Source organism: Ceratotherium simum, chromosome 24 (genome assembly GCF_057802395.1).
Source record: "Ceratotherium simum simum isolate JZ-2026a chromosome 24, ASM5780239v1, whole genome shotgun sequence".
NCBI lineage: Eukaryota > Metazoa > Chordata > Mammalia > Perissodactyla > Rhinocerotidae > Ceratotherium > Ceratotherium simum.
Genome location: NC_141923.1, coordinates 24,965,283 through 24,983,283, shown reverse-complemented (window position 1 = coordinate 24,983,283; position 18,001 = coordinate 24,965,283). Strand labels below are relative to the sequence as shown.

Here is an 18,001-nt window from a genome sequence, read left to right as displayed (position 1 = left end):
GGATCCCCAAAAGTAGGAGTGAAGGAGCAGAAAGAGTGAACAGTGAAGGAAGAAACAGCAGTGTGAGTGTCCATGGTCAAGTTTTCCACTGTGAGCCGTATAGGTGTGGGGGAGATGGAGGGTGTTGTAGTGAATGCCTATAAGAATTGTCTGCCCCCAAGACTGGGGCATTTATCCATCAGCTCCATCCTTCGCATTGTTTGTCAGTCCTCCATCCCCCACACTATTTGGTTGCTCTTGCATTCAGGCAGGGAAGGTACCCTTGAGTTCAGAAAGGGCCCAAGAGCTGGCCCTGCTTGAGGTGGGGACTGTCAGACTGTGTGTGAGCTTACAATAACTGTCTACTGCTGCTGTGGCCAAGGGGATGTGATGCAGAGCTCCAAAAGTGTCTGCTGCATGTGCACACAAATATGATGATAGATTTACCCTCCACTTGCATTTCCAATATAAACTTTTAACTTATTTTGGCTTTATTAGTAGGTTCTATATGCTTGGTCTAGACTCTAGTCTACAAAGAAATTAAAGAAAACAAAGTGAAATCAGGTCCTACTTTTCATTAACCCCCCAAATTAGATTTTCTGTTTTATATTTAGCAGTATTCTCCCATTACCTCCATGTCTTTTACCTAGCCTCACCTTATTCCTCATCAGATCCCTGGACTGGGGCCACCCAGGGACATACCCGTGATGAAGCTGTGAAAACAAAGGAGACTCAGTGGAGCGATTTTGCAGACAGACTGACTGGGGGTTGAGTCCCATAGCTGTGTGACATTGACCTTGCGAGCTTTGTTCTGCCTCTTTATTTGTAAAGCTGGGGTAGACCATCTTGGCTTCATATAACAAAACTAAGATCGTGTGTGCAGAACAATTGGTACCTCTTTCATCCTTATATCAGTTTCCCAGAAGGCTGAATTTTCTTCAGTCAGGGAAAAACTATATTTAAAAGGAAAAGTAGTGTCTTTATTTTATTTATATCTGCTGCCTGGTCTGTTTTAGCTCCAAATTTGTCTAATTCATTCATCTTCCAAAATGCAATGTGCAGCTCTCTTCTGCTCCCCTTCCTTTTCTTCCTCCACCCTCAGTAAATTTACTTCATTTATTTATTCATCCAATTCAATGTATTCACTTATTAATTCAATGATATGTATTTATTACTATGCTGAATACTTTCCTGAATTGGTCCAACTCATTCTACTGATAAAACAGAGTTTGCAACTCTCTTCTTCTCCCCTTCCATTTCTTCTACCTCCCTCAACCTACCTACTAATTTGCTATTTAATTCATTCAATTCTATTTATTCACTCGCTAGTTGTTTTTTCCCCCCTACTATGTTGATCACCTTCTTGGTGTAATGTACTCTGCTTAGTTGTTGAGGATTACAAAGGCAGCATGTTCTGCCTCAAAGGGCATAGAAGTGGAGGAAGTGGATGTAAAAGAAATCTGCAATACAGGGGACAGATGATTTACAAAAGAAAAGTATAGCTGAATTACTAGAGAGGTGTACACTGCCAGCTGAGAGCATCAAAGGGGGCTGAGAAGGGATGGGTGAAGGTAGAGAAGTTATGAAATTATATGAAAGAAGACTAAGGGAAGATGTATTAGCCTTCTTTAATTCCTATTTAAAGCAAAATATTAATTATTAGGATTAATTAACTAGACTTTTCAATTCATAGTTGGACATTTCTTATTCTGCTTTTCAGAACAAAAGGGCCAATTCACAAGGAAACAGACTTGAATTGGAAATTTATTAGGAGGATGTTAGGGGAGCAGGCTCTAGTGCATATCCTGTTAAGATCTCCTTAGCTCAGTCTCTGTATATTTTAGAAAGTATATTACATATTTACTATATTTTAGAAAGTTTTTTTCATCAGGAGTAGAATCAATATCCACAAAAGTATATTTCTGCCTATCCCTGAGCAAATTGCCCTCATCTCTTGAAAAGTGGCTTCATGGAGAGAGATTATCACAAGAAATCTTGAGACTGTCCTCAGCTCACCGCTGCTAAGCAATGCTGTAAATTTATGACTTAAGGTAGAGATTTGGCTGTAAATTGGGGACAAGATTATTTCTCATCCTTTGTGGAGTCATTTTGTTCCTTTGGAGATATATCTGCTCTAGATTCATTCCATTTCAAAATTGAGATTCTCCTTTCTCCTAGCTGAGATAAACAGCTTCATTTTACACTGTGATCGCAATTTAGAGATCCTATTGAATGGGCTGCCAGTGTTTGCTTTGTAACGTTAAGGGTACTCCTTGTTCCAATCCTAAAGCGTGGGCTAGAACATTTAACTGAAACCATGTAGGAAAAAAGAAAGAAAGAGAGAGAGAGGGAGGGAGGGAGGAAAGGATGGAAGAAGGAGAGAGAGAGACAAAGACAGACAGAAAGAAAGGCAGCGGGAACCCAACAACCTTGCCTTGTTATTAGGCAGTGGTGGCCCAAGGTGCAAATTAACACTGTACTACGAAAATCAAGCAAGCAGTGAACTTTGATTTGCACTTAGCAGTAGGTAGCTGCCAGGAGATGGTACCAAGAGTGACTGATGCTAGGTAGGAAAGATGAAAATAATAGAAGTAAGTTCCCCTGGCTAGTAGGATCAATCATGTCTTACTCTTTCTAGAATCTTTCTCTTCTCAGTTGAGGGTGCCTCCATCCACTCAAGTTCTCATACCAAACCTGGGAGTCACTATTGATTCCTCTCTTTCCCTCGCCCACTCCTAATCCACTTCCCAAACCAATCTCAAGTACTGTTGAGCTCACCTCTTTTTAAAATGCATCCCAGATCTCACCACTTGCCTTTCTACTGCTACCTCCCTAGTCCAAGTCACTGTCATTTCCCGCCTTTAACAGCTTTCAAGAACATCTCCTTGTCTCCATTACTGGCCTCTTTTGGTTCAGTGCACCCATAGCAACCAGAGTGATTTTTAAAACTTAAATTCGATCATATGATCCCCTGGTTAAAACCTCCCAATGGCTTTCAGTTGCATTTAGAACCTCATTCAGGTTCTGTACCGTGTCGTCTAGAGCCTCTTGTGATCTGGCCTCTGCCTACTCTGCCACCTTCTCTCCTACCACGCTCTCTCTGTCGGGTACAAGCTCCAGCCATGGTGGGCTTCTTTTTGTTCCTCTAACATGCCAAACTCTTTTTGGGCTTCTGCTCTTGCTGTTCTCATTGCCTCAGATTATGCATGCTTGGCTCCTTCTCAAATGTACCTCCTCAGAGAATCCTTCTCTGACCATCTCACTTAGTAGCTCTCCATCCAACCAGGTACAGGGCAAGAAGAGAGAAGTCACCTCAGAGAGGCCTTTCTGGAATATTCTATAAAGTAGTCCATCCTCCATTGCCACTCCTCACCCCAATTACTTTTCATCATATTACCCTGTTTTATTTTCTTCATAGAACTCAACTGTATCTGGAATTATCTCATGTTCTTTAATTTATGTATTGTCCTTCATCCTCGCTCACCCCAAACCAGACTGTAAGCTCTGTAAGGGCAGGGGCCCTGTCTTGTTTATCTCTTTATCCTCCACACTAGAATGGTCCTGGTCCCATGCCAATGCTCAATTAACATTTGTCAGCTACACGAATAGACAGTCTCTGTGACGCACTGTCAGAGGTTAGTAATGGTACTCTATTAGCACCTGGAGGAGCAGAGAAGAGGAGGCGCCGCAGGGAACGGGATGGGCAGCCCGTAGTTGCACATGTTGTATGTGGCAGGCTTGATGGTGCATTTACTTATTCAAGCCCAATAAGTATTGGTAGTATTTTTAGTGGGTTTTTAACTAGAAGCAGGGTCTCCAGGAGGGACCATGTGCTCAGGTTGAATAACTGAGTCATTTGTCTTTGTCACACACCTCACTGGGAGGCTCCTAACAGAAGGCTTCCAGAAAGCTTCCCGTGATTGAAGGAGGGATGACAGCTCTTCCTGAGACTTGAGGACTCCAGTGAGAATGAAATGATCTATTTCAAGTATTTTGCCAAACTGACTCCTAAGTAAATATGGTTTAAAATGTTTTTCAAAGAAAATGAATGCGTTTGAAAAAAATAAGTTTATAAAAACAAAATTTTATAAGTTTATAAAAACAAAAAACCTCTTGCTTTCTGTTGGGTTGTCAACCCAAAGAAAACAACCAGAACCTGAAATTTTTTTTTTTGGACAGAAAATAAATGCTTCTTTCCTATTTCCCTGTCGCCCTCCTTATTCTTTAGTCTCCTTCTTTTTCCTCCTCACTCTTTTTACTTGCTTAATCTATTCTCTCTGGGGAGGAAGACTGATGAAATATATGGTGTCATAGGCTTAGTAAAATGGTTGTCACAGCTCAGCTAGCCTAACCAAAGGTGCTGGTGGAAATGAAGGTAAGTTTTCTCTTTTTATATATATTCTATGTTCTTTAAACCTAACACAATCAATCATTTTGAGTATTTATTTACCATGTCTTTTAGATTTATAATCACATGCCTTTCATTATACCTTTCTCTAAGGGAGTGAATTTCATGTTTTTTTAATGCATTGTAGGAATTTTGGTTCAGATGGAACATAGTTCCAAGGGAAATCAAGTTATTGTTTCTTTTCCCTTCTTGTACAAATAGAAAGATGTTCAGTTAAAGCAAAGTGATTACAGTAAAGCCATTGTCCCCTTAGTCCTCTCCCCACCCCCAAACAAAACAAGTCTTCAAATGTTACCCATCCACTTTCGGAAACAGCGCTTGGTGGCAGATGGAAGGAATTCCTACTTCCTGCATATGAGCAAAACCATCTGGTTTAGTTGGTTTGGTCAAGTCTTAGAAATATATTGACAAACTAATGCATATTGGGAGTATCTTGTAGTTTTGCTGGTTATATTGCTCCTGGGGGGAATAACAAATTCATGTAATATGAACAGTCTGCTAAAAAAAGAAAACACAACTAAATAGGTTAAAAATAATTAAAATCCAAAGTCCACCTTGTGGAGGTGAGTGTCTTTAGTAATGCTCAAATATAGATTTTTCCCACACACTCCCATTCTCTATATGCTGAAAGAGGGAACATTCTTCTAAATTCTGAGTGTCATCGTCCTCCAAGTAATCAGAAATGATTTCTCTCCAAGAGTACTTTTCTCTTAATTTTCCGTTTTGATTTTATTCTTAGTTCTGGCTTCCTAAATAAATAGGACTTCCATAGGGTTACTGTAGGATAGGTCAAGAAAACAATCTAATCAGTGTCCTTCATCCATGATGCCTTGTTCTCTGTCACCTCTTCATCAGAGAATTAGACTATCTTCTGTGAGACAAGCCCTAACTAAAAGATACAATGCTAAATGAGTTTGCAGTGAGGCTAGATCAAGAGTGGGCATTTGGATGGTGTTATCCAAAGGATTCATTAAAGGATCTTTGTTCTACAACAATAAACAATTCAACACATCTAGACTTTTGCGTCCTGGAAATCTTCAGCTGTGATTTTGCTTCTTTGCTCAGTCACGGGTGTCATTACCTGGGAAATTCAATTACAGGGTGTCAGATAACTTATTAGATTTCTGTATTTAGATCAAATGGTGATGATCTAAGCAGCCTAAGGGGAATCAAAGGATTGTTTTGTGATCAATATTTATCACAAACTATAAAAGAAGGAAACATCCGTCGATTACATGCATCTAATATGTACTCAATTGCAGATCATACTTCTAGCTACTAAAAAGAACAAGGACAAAGCAGGAAGAGGTGACAGCTTTGAGTTTTTTTTTTTTTTTTCAGTTCCCAGCACTTCCATTTTAAATTGCAATTTGAAAAAAAATATTTTCTCTTTCTTATCTAGACCATCTTTTACTGACAGCAAAGAACTTTTTACCTTCATTATTTCACTGATTCTGCTTCACTGTCTTTTGTGCTTGAATCTGCCAGAGAAGTCTTTCCTAGACGAGAGCCTCCTGCTTATAAAACCTAACAGTTTGTATGATTCAACTGTCATGGTGTCTGCATCTTACATCACTTGTCAATCCAGTTTTATGCTTAGGCTACAGATTAGGTTTGCTCTTCCCCTCTATTTGCCTATATTTCCAGCTGAGTTTAAACATCACTTTCTTTCTAGTAGGATGAATTGACCTTTTGACTTGATTAAAGGTAAACGTCATTGACTCTCCACGTTTGGAGGCTGACAGTTTTTCAGACGCTCGTTGAGATTGCTATATTTATTGCTTGAAAGTGAATATTGAATAATACTCATTTCCCTGCCGTTTTAGTGAGATGAGTGTGAATCTTTTTTTCTACTCTTAAGGAGAATTATCGGGGTTGGAGGTATCAATTATAACCAAGTAGTAGGGCATGGGAGGTTTCAGTTATTTTTTTCACATTTTTGGTCATAGACCATCACATCCTAAAGTTTTAGAGTCAAATGGACAGTTAAATATTTTTGTTTGAATCTGACCATAATGGATATTTCAAGGCTCCCAGAAGAGCTAAAGTACCCGCAAAATGTCAACAGCATTTAAAACCCACTGTGCTGAGGCAAAGCTTTTACATCTCTGTGGCTAATATGGCACTAATGTAGCAATGTCCTAAAACTGTGTTTGTGTGAGTATTTCTCCCTCTTATCTTATCCCCACTCATAAAAATTAAGTGACGTGCAAAAATTGCCTAAAGAACAGATGCCACCTATAGGAGCTGTTGAAATAGCCCATATTTGTAACAGTTCTGCCTCCATAGCCAATATTTTCCACATCTTTCTTTACTTTCTTATTGAAGCATTTGCATGTATAATAAAGAGGATAAAAACATAAAAAAACAAAGGCAGATTTGTTTCTTCTGTGAACAGCTGTTCTTGCTTCAAAGTACTCACATGATGTGGTCCATTTTCTCCCAGTGCCCACACAGTTTGCTGTTGGAAAGGCGACTGTTACCTCAATCTTAGATCTGAATTTAATCAGATAATGAACAGTGCTATCTACTCGGTTGAAATGTAGGCAAAATCCTGTTATAATGTATATATTTTAGGTAGTATTAAAGGCAGGCATACTCACAAAGAGAGGCTAGGATTGAATATAAAATGTTTTTTATAGAATTATTTTTTCCCTAAGATTAATTGATTTCATGGCATCATAGTTTAGTCCACTCTAAGTTTCTTCACTGAATTCTCAGGATTCTTGTGAATTTGGGTTGCACTTAGGGTGTAGGTCCATTCTGAAAAATTTTCAATACAAGTACCTGCTGTATACATTGTAATTAAAAGGAACCTTTCTGCTTTGAACGTCTGTTTATTTTTCAAGAAGAAAATTCCCCCAAATTTCAACTGCTATCATAACTCTTATGACCAACATATAATAGGAATATTAATTGCTCAAAATTAAAGTGTACAACTTAAAATTACCTAGTTTAAAAGATCTCTATCCAAGCGATAATCTTTTTTATTTTCTTCCCTAAACAGTATATAATACCTTCAGTCTTAGGGAGAGAGGAGGAGGGGGAGTGGGTAATGAAAGCTGTATAATAAAGCTCTCAAAATTACTTAGATAAAAATGTATTGACCTTATGTGATGGTTTCCAAAGAAGTAAAAACCTATGTAGACATCGATTATTCAACAAACATGTATTAAAGTACATACAATGTATCTGGCCGTGTGCTCCTATGTGTTGGAGTCAAGTGTATGGTCTTCTGAAGTATTTCAGGTGCATAATATCCATAGGGATGTATTGGCCAGTTACTTATTTCATCTTTTGTTTTCAAGTTACTTCCTGAGATAGGGCTTTCCGTGTATTGATTGACTAATCCAGGAAGATTTAAGCAGCATCTTTCTGCATGTGCTCAACTATCCATGTACAGAGAGCAAACTTGGTCTAAATTCTCTGGTTCTGTGCAATCTTATTTGTCTTTTAAATTTACATCTCAATTCAATGATGAGTGAACATGACATTTTCTCCTCTATTATTAACCAAACTGTTTTAATGCCTCAATGTCAATCTTGACGGCTTTTGCCCCTAAATACTGTAATTCCTTGTTGCACCTGAGTCTTTCTAGGGTGCACTTGAGCATCATCTCGAGCATCTTGAGCATGGATCTTTTGAGATGACTTGGTTTATTCCTTTATTTAGTGGCACGTTCTAATGAACATTCTTTTGACCTAAACAGGTTCAATTTTGGAATTTTACATTATTTCATGTTTTAGGTCTTTGGATCTTTTTGGAGGATGATGAACAATGAGATAAGACTGGGACCCCTTCTATTCCCTTCAGGAGCACTATTTAATAACGGGATTTAAACCTTGATATTATATTACTGTGATGATTACTATTGTGATTTCTGTGGTCACTGAGTTCTGGTAGGACCATGGGTTAACAAAAAAGTCAATTAAGTGTATATATTGCAGAACTCTTTTCTCATCCAATTGGTGGATATTCTCCAAAAGCCAGACTGGTGTATTATCCCTAAATGACCAAATGATTCTAAAAATGCACGATGAATTTCCTGTATCTTCAAGAAATTCATCTGAGGTCTAAGACTTTGGAAAACAAAATGACAGCTGACTACTGTTTCCTGTAAATGTTCACTTACTGCCATTGGCATTTTAAACCCTTGTATTTCTAGACATAGGAGGGCACTCATTTCTTTTACTACTTTGTTATTGTCCGTTATGTTTGCATTGAGACTTTTGCATTTGGGGACTATTATGGAGGATCCTGTTGGGACAGTGAAACTAGGATGGGCTTTGGCGGGGGATATAATTCCTTGAATGCTACTGGGTCTTGTGCACCAGTGTGGCTTTGACAGCTCTGATGCCTTGAGTGATACTTTTAGAATTGATTCTAACTTTGGCACTTACCACCATCCTTAGGCAAAGGACCTGAGACCCTGTATGCAGGGCAGAAGCTCAACGACAACGAATGGCACACCGTTCGGGTGGTGCGGAGAGGAAAAAGCCTTAAATTAACCGTGGACGATGACGTGGCTGAGGGTGAGTACAGCTGTAGTGAATTTGTCTCTCTTTGCTCGCATTGTCCTCTTGATCATTCAGTGAGCGAAGGGTTTTTTCAAAACCTTTTGTTTTGCTAAACAGAAGTCACATGTCATGTTCTCTGTTGACAAGCTCAGGTAAGGCTAAGAAGGTCTTCCTCTGTATTTTCATAATCCCTTTTCATTGATCTGTATTATAGAACTCACCCACTATTGTAATTACATATTGATGGATCTCTCTCCTTAGCATAGAGTATGTGTCTGGAGAACAGATGTAGAGTTCTGCAGATTCTTCTGTTATTCAGTTATTCAGAAATCACTTAACATCTTCCCGAGTGCCAGTTCCTTCCCTCAGTGAATGAGTCGCTCTCTGGTAGAGGGAGATGGATAAACCAGAAATTCAGAACATTACAGATAAAAGTAAGTATCTAGATCAGTGCTTGATCCTTAGAAGGTACTGAACAATTATTCATTTATTTAATCATTATTAATTGAATATCTACTCTGTACCAAGCACTGCTTTAGAAGGCAGTGGGAATATGGTGGTAAACAAATAGCAAATCCTTGGCTTGGAATTTACATTCAAGGAGGACAATGAATAAATGAACAAATCCATACATACGTCAAGGAACATTCAGAGCCTCACACAAGTGATACATATTTCGCGAGAACCTGTGATATATCAACAATGTGCTAGGGATTGTAGAGGATAAAAAGGAAGCACACAAGGATTTCCTGTTTCCTCAAATAATGAAGCAATTTAGTAGGTTAGATAGGACTTAGAGCATTTGAAAATAAAACAAGGAATATATAATGTGATTCTAATTTGGATGGGTAAGACTATAACTGTCAATCATAAGAGAAAATTATCAATTTGGGCTAGAGAAACCAGAAGTGGTTTATGAAGGTAGATCTTTGGGTAGAATTTGATGGGTAATTTAATGGGGTATACGGTAGAAGAGTAAGGGCATCTTTAAGTGGTTCTTACATGCTGCATCCTGTAAGTCTACACTCTCTAATATTCCAGAGCAGTGCACATCTGTTACACAAGCTTCTTGTCCATATAGGAAAAGAAAACTTGGGGCAGCATGAGGTATCATGTGGAACACTGTTGGCATCAGGAGACCTGGGCCCTGATGTTAAGTCTCTGCAGGATGTTGGGAAAGTCACTTATCATTTCTGGGCCTTGTCAAATGAAGTCAGTGGCCTACACCATCTCCACAGTTTCTTCTATGAATAAGACAGTCAGGTTAGAGTCAGGCACCCTGGGGTTTAACATAGTCATTGTCACTCAAATGCTTTATGCCTTTGGGAAAGATATACTAAACCTCCTTTTTCTCATTTTCTCATTTTTAAACATGAAATTCTGTTATTGCTAAGGACCTTTCCAGCATAAAGGTTCTGCAATTTGGGGTCCTATAATTTAATTTTATATTCATGAACCTGAACTTCTATACTTCTGGAGTCAGGAATTACAGTGAGCCCTGTATGTATGTGTGCAGGTAGAGGTGTGTGTGCGCGTGTGTGTGTGTGTGTGTGTGTGTGTATAAGTTGAGAAGGAGAGTCTATGGATAGAGGAGGAGCATGAGGCATCTGTCCAGTGCCCAGCTGGCACTGGATCCTGGGTTAGCCGTCTTACGCATATCAATTCCTTTAATCTTCTATAATTAACCATTGCTTTACAAGGTTAGTGTTCTTATTGTCATTTTACATAAGGAGAACACAAAAATTAGGGGGAGTTGTGTAATTAAGCTGCAAATTCATGTCTGTGTGATTTCACCAAATCAAGCAATCCACCATAAGAAAATGATTTTTCTTACAATACAGGAAAAATATAATGGAATAGTTTAGGGTGAGGCAGGGAAGCTCTTCAGTAGGTAGACAACAACACTCACTCTCCTTCCCCCAAAGTAAAGACAGAGAACCACAACTATCCAAAACCCTCCAACTGTACGTAGACATAACTTAGTAGTGGGAGGTAAGGTTACTGTTCTACACCCCTGAAGGGTAACTTAGCTTTATGTAATGAATGTAAGCAAAGAGATGTAAAAATGGTTATATGAATCCACAGCTAATCTGAATTAATTATTCAAGAAAGCCCCATGAGCTGTTAGTGCAGACAGTCGCCTGCAAAGGCGACAGCGATGAGTCGCTCACGCCTTGCTAACTCCTCTGGGTTTAGCCCAGGAAGGCCAAGTAATGCTATGCGCAGCGTGTTTTGAATATCAGCCACTAGATGGCGACCTCACTCCAATCTCTCCCAATAGTGAGTCCCTTTTATTTTCCTAGGAAATTATACATCCTGATAGCTAAGGTCATATAGAACTGCAGAACTGAGGGCACAGTAATGTGTATTGCCTCCCTCAGACAATATTCTTTTATGGAAACTTTAGAATGCAGGTAATTATGAAGTGTGCTTTCTCTTACCACTAATAATTAAAAAACAGAATTAAACTGTGGAATGCCCAGGTCATTCAGTAATTTGATATTTGAAGTTAATGAAGCTCTTTCATTTTCCAACTTACTCCCTACTTTGCTGCTGATGGAAAAAAGGAGCCATGAGGATAAAGAAAGGAAAAAAGGGCTATTTTGCTTATGAGCTACAACCTTGGATTGCTTCTTACTGTGATAAGGGGTTTGGGAATTTTAATTTTAGCTCACAGAAGTCATAAAATCAGGCAATGAAACTAAAATACCACACAGTCCTCAGATTATTGAGTAGTGTCTTATTGGCTTACTTAGTAATCCCTTTCATGCTGTTTAAGGTCCCCCAGGGTGTCAAATTTTCAGCTGGTTTGTAGAAACGTGTAAATAATAGGTCAGACACATAAGAAATCAAAAGCAAGGAAAGAAATATTTCTCAGCCTGGTGGTTTTCATTTGTTGTAATATAAATGTATTCCTGGAAAAGTAGTGAGTTCATTTGACAGTTAATAAGGGTTGATTGATTGATTGAGCTGAATTTCTATTATTAAGAATAAATTAAAAAAATACCTTGCTTGGGTTACGCTCCTCAGAATTGGGGTCTTACGCTGCATGAATGACCTACTCTATCCAGAACTTCTTGCTAGTGCAGAAATTCACCCCTCTTTTATCTGCTCTGGTCCATGTCAACTTCTCCCTCTCCCTCCCTCACCCCACCCAGCACATACAGTACCAAGCTGTCAAAAGTCATTTTCCAAAGTTTTCCATGGAAAACTTGTTCCTCATATTAATTAAAAAAAACGTAAGGAATATTTGGCAAATATTAGGTTAAACAAAATGAAGTGGATTTTTTTATTGCAAGACTTATTAGGAGACTTTAATATGCTAATACACATTGCTAATCATCAATAATTAAGTACCCAGTGTTTGCCAAGTTTATTTGGCTCTGGAACTTTTTCATTATTAAAGGATTTTACAGAATATTCTTTTGAAAAATGTTGATATCATGGGGAAAAGGGTGTGGGAGCAGTGGAGCTGACAGATTGTGGGCAAAATGGGCATCCTTTACTGAGACTACAAGCCTTCATTTTCTTAATTCTTTCCCCATGTCTGGGAGCCATGGGAGGTCAAGTTGACTCCTCTAAGCCTTTCCATTCTTTCTTTGCTAAGCTCTTAGAGTAGGCCAGGAACCTCATGCACTGACATGGTGATGATCCAAACTCTGACTCCAAAGCAGATGTCTCAAATACAACCTCCTTCCCCAAAAGTGAGGGATGCTTGCTGTGCTCAGGCCCTCTGCTAAACCCTGTGATGTATAGAAGAGGCCAGAAGTGGTACCTAATTAAAAAGAGCTTGTGTTCTAATATAAGAGAGAAAACAATAAATGAAATAACCAGAAAATTATTAACATATTTCAGAGAAAGGAAAAAAAAGGTGAATGTTGCATAATTAGTAATGGCTAACAGTTTGAGCACTAGGCGCTGTTCTAAGTACTTTATGTGAATTGACACATTTAATCCTGATAGCTTCATACCTACTTCACAGATGGGAAACTGAGGCACAGAAAAGTCAGGTAACCCAGACAGTTCAGCCTCAGAGCCTACATGGTCATCCACTATATGCTAATGTCTTGTGGGAAGTTACAGCTTCAACTTGGCCAAAATTTTCCATAGGTTTATATTCTCAACAAACTTCATTGCTCTGAGGGCTGGTCTGTAAACTGCTTGCGGGCTGTCAGTGAGACATGGCAGTGAATGTGAGCATAGGAGCCAAGGCTGTTCTAGGGAAGGTGCTGGATATATGACCCATGAATTAGGTGGAAAGACTTTATGATGCTTGGCCACTGGAAAGAAGTACGAACTCATCACAACAGCTTCTGCATGGAAATTTCACCAGTTAAATTCTACCTACAGCTTTTCTTGGGCAATAATGTAAGGAACCAGCCACACTTTTCCTCCAAAGACAGTATAGTGTACAAGTTAAGATGTGGGCTTTGGAATTAAACACACCTGGGTTCAGTTTGCGGGTCTACCATTTACCACCTGCATGAACCTTGATCAAATTGCTTAACCTCTCTAAGCTAAGTGTCCTTACGTCTAAAGCAAGATATATGATACCTGTCTTCCGTTTTATTGAGATAATAACATCTGATGGTGGTGATGAAGTGCCTAGCACAGTGCCTGACATATAGGGAATATTCAGTAATCTTGGTTTTTCCTTATCTTTCTCCTGAGTTACTTCTCTTTCCTCTGAAATTTGAAAGCAGCTGCTGTGAAGTATGCATATATTTGCCCCTTCAGTGGAAAGGAGTTTTAGTTTATAGACAACATTCAGAGGAAACCAGTGAAAAGGCTTCTGGTTACTAATATTGATTAGATGATACACAAATTTTAAAAAATATTTATTTGCTTAGCTTGGCACAAGTTTCAAACTTTAAGCAATCGCGGCAATGATTTCTTCAGATGCAACAGCGTCCTTTTTTTGGAACCTCCATCCTCAGGCAAATGAGTTCCTTTAGCATATGGTGAAGCCAATTTCTTTTCCAATTTGGCCCCACATCACCTTCTGCCCCTCCCCTCACCAACTTCTAGGTGAAGCTGCTCTGAGTCATCCTAAACCCTAAATCCGTCTGTGTGGGCTAAACTTTCAAATTCCATTGTTAGTTTCCCTTCTATTACTTATCCAAGACCTTCTTCAATCTCTCTTCTATCTCAATCACCACCTTACTAGATTTTCTTGCTTTATGAAATTCATTTTCTAGTGAGCAGAATTTCCTAACCCCTCAATTCTGAAGGTCAGTTTATCCATAATTTCTCTAAAAGTTCCCAGTTGACTGTAAAATTGCCTCTTCAGATTCCTTTTGGAACCCCAATCTTCACCGGTGGTCACCCAATTATTACTTCATAGTTCTCATTAATGGCTTTCTTTTCTTTTTTTTTTTTTGGTAAAATAAGGATTAGCATGACTAGCAGTATCATCATAGTTCAGTTCCATTGTCTCCATGGAGATTGGCTATGATTTTCCCCTCCCCATCATTCTCCAGCCCCAGCCCCCAGCCCTGCTATGAACAGCGGTAGCCAAAATGGCTTTGAGCATTTACCTCAGTCACTTCATTGCTTTAGAGCATGTGAATTTAGGTTATGCTACTTTGCATTTTCATGATCAATCCGTTTTCAATACTAAGTAATTTTATACAGTAATTCATTTTCCTAGTCAATAGTTAGCAGACTTATGTTGCATTTTGATTTTTGTCCTATTACAATTTTATGTTTCAGTTAACCAACATCATTATTTTATTTTTGCTTGTATTAAGTGAATGATTTGTCACTAGTTGTCAAAACACCACGTAGAAGCTCATAAAGTGTAAACCTGATTTTTGTGCTTGTGAGTGATTCTTTGAATTAGGTCTGACTGGGCTCCCAAAGAGATGAAATCAATATTAAGCATCTGAGGGTATGATCTAGTTGAATCTCCCAGATATTAAAGTTTAAGAGACCTAAGAATATATAACCCCCCTTTTTTGCCACCTGAGTTCTATGCCAATAGAGAAAAAAATGCAAGGCAGGTGGAAATCAAATATTTTTATTAGTGATAACGCTGATATTGAAAAATGTGGCTTACATCCACTGAACTTCACAATCAGACAGAATTGCCCACTTGAACACTAAACAAATCAGGACCGGGGCTGGCATCCTCCGCTGAAGACAGGCTTGCTCTTTTAATACCCAGGCTGAGATGAGTGGGGTGAACTGAGTGTTTCTTGAGGGCAGCTTGCTCCTCTAAAAGAGAAACAGGAGATGCCAGGGGCTGAACTATGCACATGTGGTTTCTCTTTGCAGATTATCCTTAATCTTTCAGATTATGTCACTCCTTTTCCTCTGGAAAGTTGTAAAAGAGAGGGTAAAGAGATGCAGGAGTGTCTTGCTAGTGGAGTTTCTTCCATGGGAAAGGTGACAATAGGAGAGGAATTTCCCCTTCCCTTCCGCCTACCACTGAGGCCTTAGGACATGATTTGCTAAATTTTAATATGATTTATCTGTATAAATGTTGAGGAAGCCACCGTCTACTCTGGCCATACTAATGATGTTTAGCTTGACTTGGTTACTAAAATTTCCGGTCTCTGTATTTATTTCAAGCCCTTCTCATTACCCCTGTGCTTCAGTCACTCACCACTTCTAGGTGAACTAGGTAATGAAAGGCCTAATAGTTCATTTGTATCAGCTGGAGATCCTTCCATTGCAAATGTCAGAGACGCAACTCAAATGCTTTAAGCACAAAGGGAATCTATTGCCACATAGTTTGAAACAGTCCAGAGTTGGCTGGCTGGATCCAGAGCTTCAAATGACATCATCCTAGAGAAACTGTGTCTCTCTGTTTTGTGGTTGTCTTCCTGGTCTGCTGTCTACGTTTGGGCAGACCCAATCTGTCTGGTTTTCGCGTGGCCTCCAGCACTCTGTATTAAGTATTTTGTTCTCTGGAAGTGACTCAAAAAAATTGAATATTTTGCATGGAAACAAATTAGACCTAAAGGATATAGTAATGGTGCTGTAAGAAAACACGGTAACCTTTCCTGTTTATATCTCATTTATGATTTTCACAGGTACAATGGTGGGAGACCATACCCGCTTGGAATTCCACAATATTGAAACTGGTATCATGACTGAGAAACGTTACATTTCCGTTGTCCCCTCCAGTTTCATTGGCCACTTGCAGAGCCTCATGTTTAATGGCCTGCTCTACATTGACTTGTGCAAAAATGGCGACATTGATTACTGTGAACTAAAGGCTCGTTTTGGACTGAGGAACATCATCGCTGACCCTGTCACCTTCAAGACCAAGAGCAGCTACTTGAGCCTGGCCACCCTCCAGGCCTACACCTCCATGCACCTCTTCTTCCAGTTCAAGACCACCTCAGCTGATGGCTTCATTCTCTTCAATAGTGGTGATGGCAATGACTTCATTGCAGTTGAGCTAGTCAAGGGGTAAGTGGAAGGAATCATATAGTTTATACTGGACACCTTAACTCAAGTCCTACACAAAATATGGACAGGAAAAATTTTCCATTCTACTGCCCACCCTCTGTTTCTGATACACGCTCTCATCCTCATTGATTAAAAATATCCACATAACGGTTAGGGCTGGAAGGGAGAGAAATTCATGATTTTATTTAAAGATCTTTCACTAATTCAATACTATCAGACTTTTTACTATGAAATGTAGTTCTTTAAAACCATGGGGACTGCAATAAACAAAAAATAAATAAATAAATAAAACCATGGGGAAAAAAGCTTATTTTTGCAAAAGAGGGATATGGGCTGTGTCGTATCTATCTCTGGAGCGGTACTATCTGCAACCACCAAATTTACGGGAAGAAATGAAATATAGATATTTTCAGTACTACCATTAACCCATATATGCAAATTTTAAAAAGTTGTTCTTTCTTCAAGACATTTTACTACCATGCATTGGAAAATAGTCAAAACAGAAGCAAAAACAAGAAAAAACTTCCAAAAAAGATTAATGATTGACTGTGAATTTAAATGTCGCCCCCTAGTGTTTTGGAGGGTACTCCTGAACCTCGTCTTGACTGTGGATTTTCTTGAGGTAGTGTTAAAGAAGTAAACACTATAAGTACGGAAATAAAGGGGAGTCTGATAGAATAGGATCTAACTATTCTCGTATCCTAAATCAAGCTTTAATTATTCCTGCATGATGCCAGTTTAGTGTGGGGGCTTGGAAGCCCCCAGTGTCAGCTATACACATGTTGCCGTTAAACTGCTTCAGGGAATCTCAAATGATCGGTGGTGGTTGTCCCTCACAGGTACATACACTACGTGTTTGACCTCGGAAATGGTCCCAATGTGATCAAAGGCAACAGTGACCGCCCCCTGAATGACAACCAGTGGCACAACGTCGTCATCACCCGGGACAACAGTAACACCCACAGCCTGAAAGTGGACACTAAGGTGGTCACTCAGGTTATCAATGGTGCCAAAAATCTGGATTTGAAAGGTAAACCTTGCAAAGAAGTTTATCCTTCTTAGGGCATTTTTTAACAATCGAAAAGGTGTTTCCAGAGGCAAACTAAAGGTTAGGATTGCATGCAGTTTTGACCCATCATGCATATCATATTTTAATAACGTTGAATTGTACCATAATGCAATGTATTCACTTTTTACTTGGACCACTCCTCAAGGAATGGTTCATTTTCTCTGTAAATCTTGGCCATGTGGGGGCTGAGTGATGAGGTCACAAGTGTCAAAATGCGGAAGGGCCATAACACAGAGGAAGGAGTATAGGTTTTGGAGTCTCAGCTGAATCATTACTGCCTGGGTGACTTTGGTAAAATTTCGCAGCCTTGTTCAGCTTCTGTAAACTTTTTTGCAAAATGAGGATAATAATTGTTACTACCTATAGGGGCTGTTAGGAGTTTCAATGGAACAATGTCTGTAAAACCCTCAGCATATTATTGGTAACAAGCACATAAAAAGCACTCAATAAGTGGTTGTTCTGTTGGAAATGTTGTTAGTCTTTACTTCATTATAAAATGGGAACAATACCTACCTCATAGAATGGATATGGTGATTAAAATTTGTGAGAAGATGTGTGTACAATGAATGACACATAAGAAATGTTAGTTTTGTCTTTATACAATGTAGA

At 39.0% G+C, this 18,001-nt stretch overlaps 1 protein-coding gene across 1 annotated transcript in view; it reads left to right on the top strand.

The window, feature by feature from the left end:
* LOC101397659 (neurexin-3) overlaps positions 1-18,001 on the top strand; it is a 964,554-nt gene that overhangs the window by 141,253 nt on the left and 805,300 nt on the right. The window contains exons 2-4 of the mRNA XM_087448107.1: positions 8,800-8,919; positions 15,942-16,323; positions 17,163-17,353. Coding sequence (XP_087304233.1) covers positions 8,800-8,919; positions 15,942-16,323; positions 17,163-17,353 — 693 coding nt within the window. The remainder of the gene's footprint in view (positions 1-8,799; positions 8,920-15,941; positions 16,324-17,162; positions 17,354-18,001) is intronic.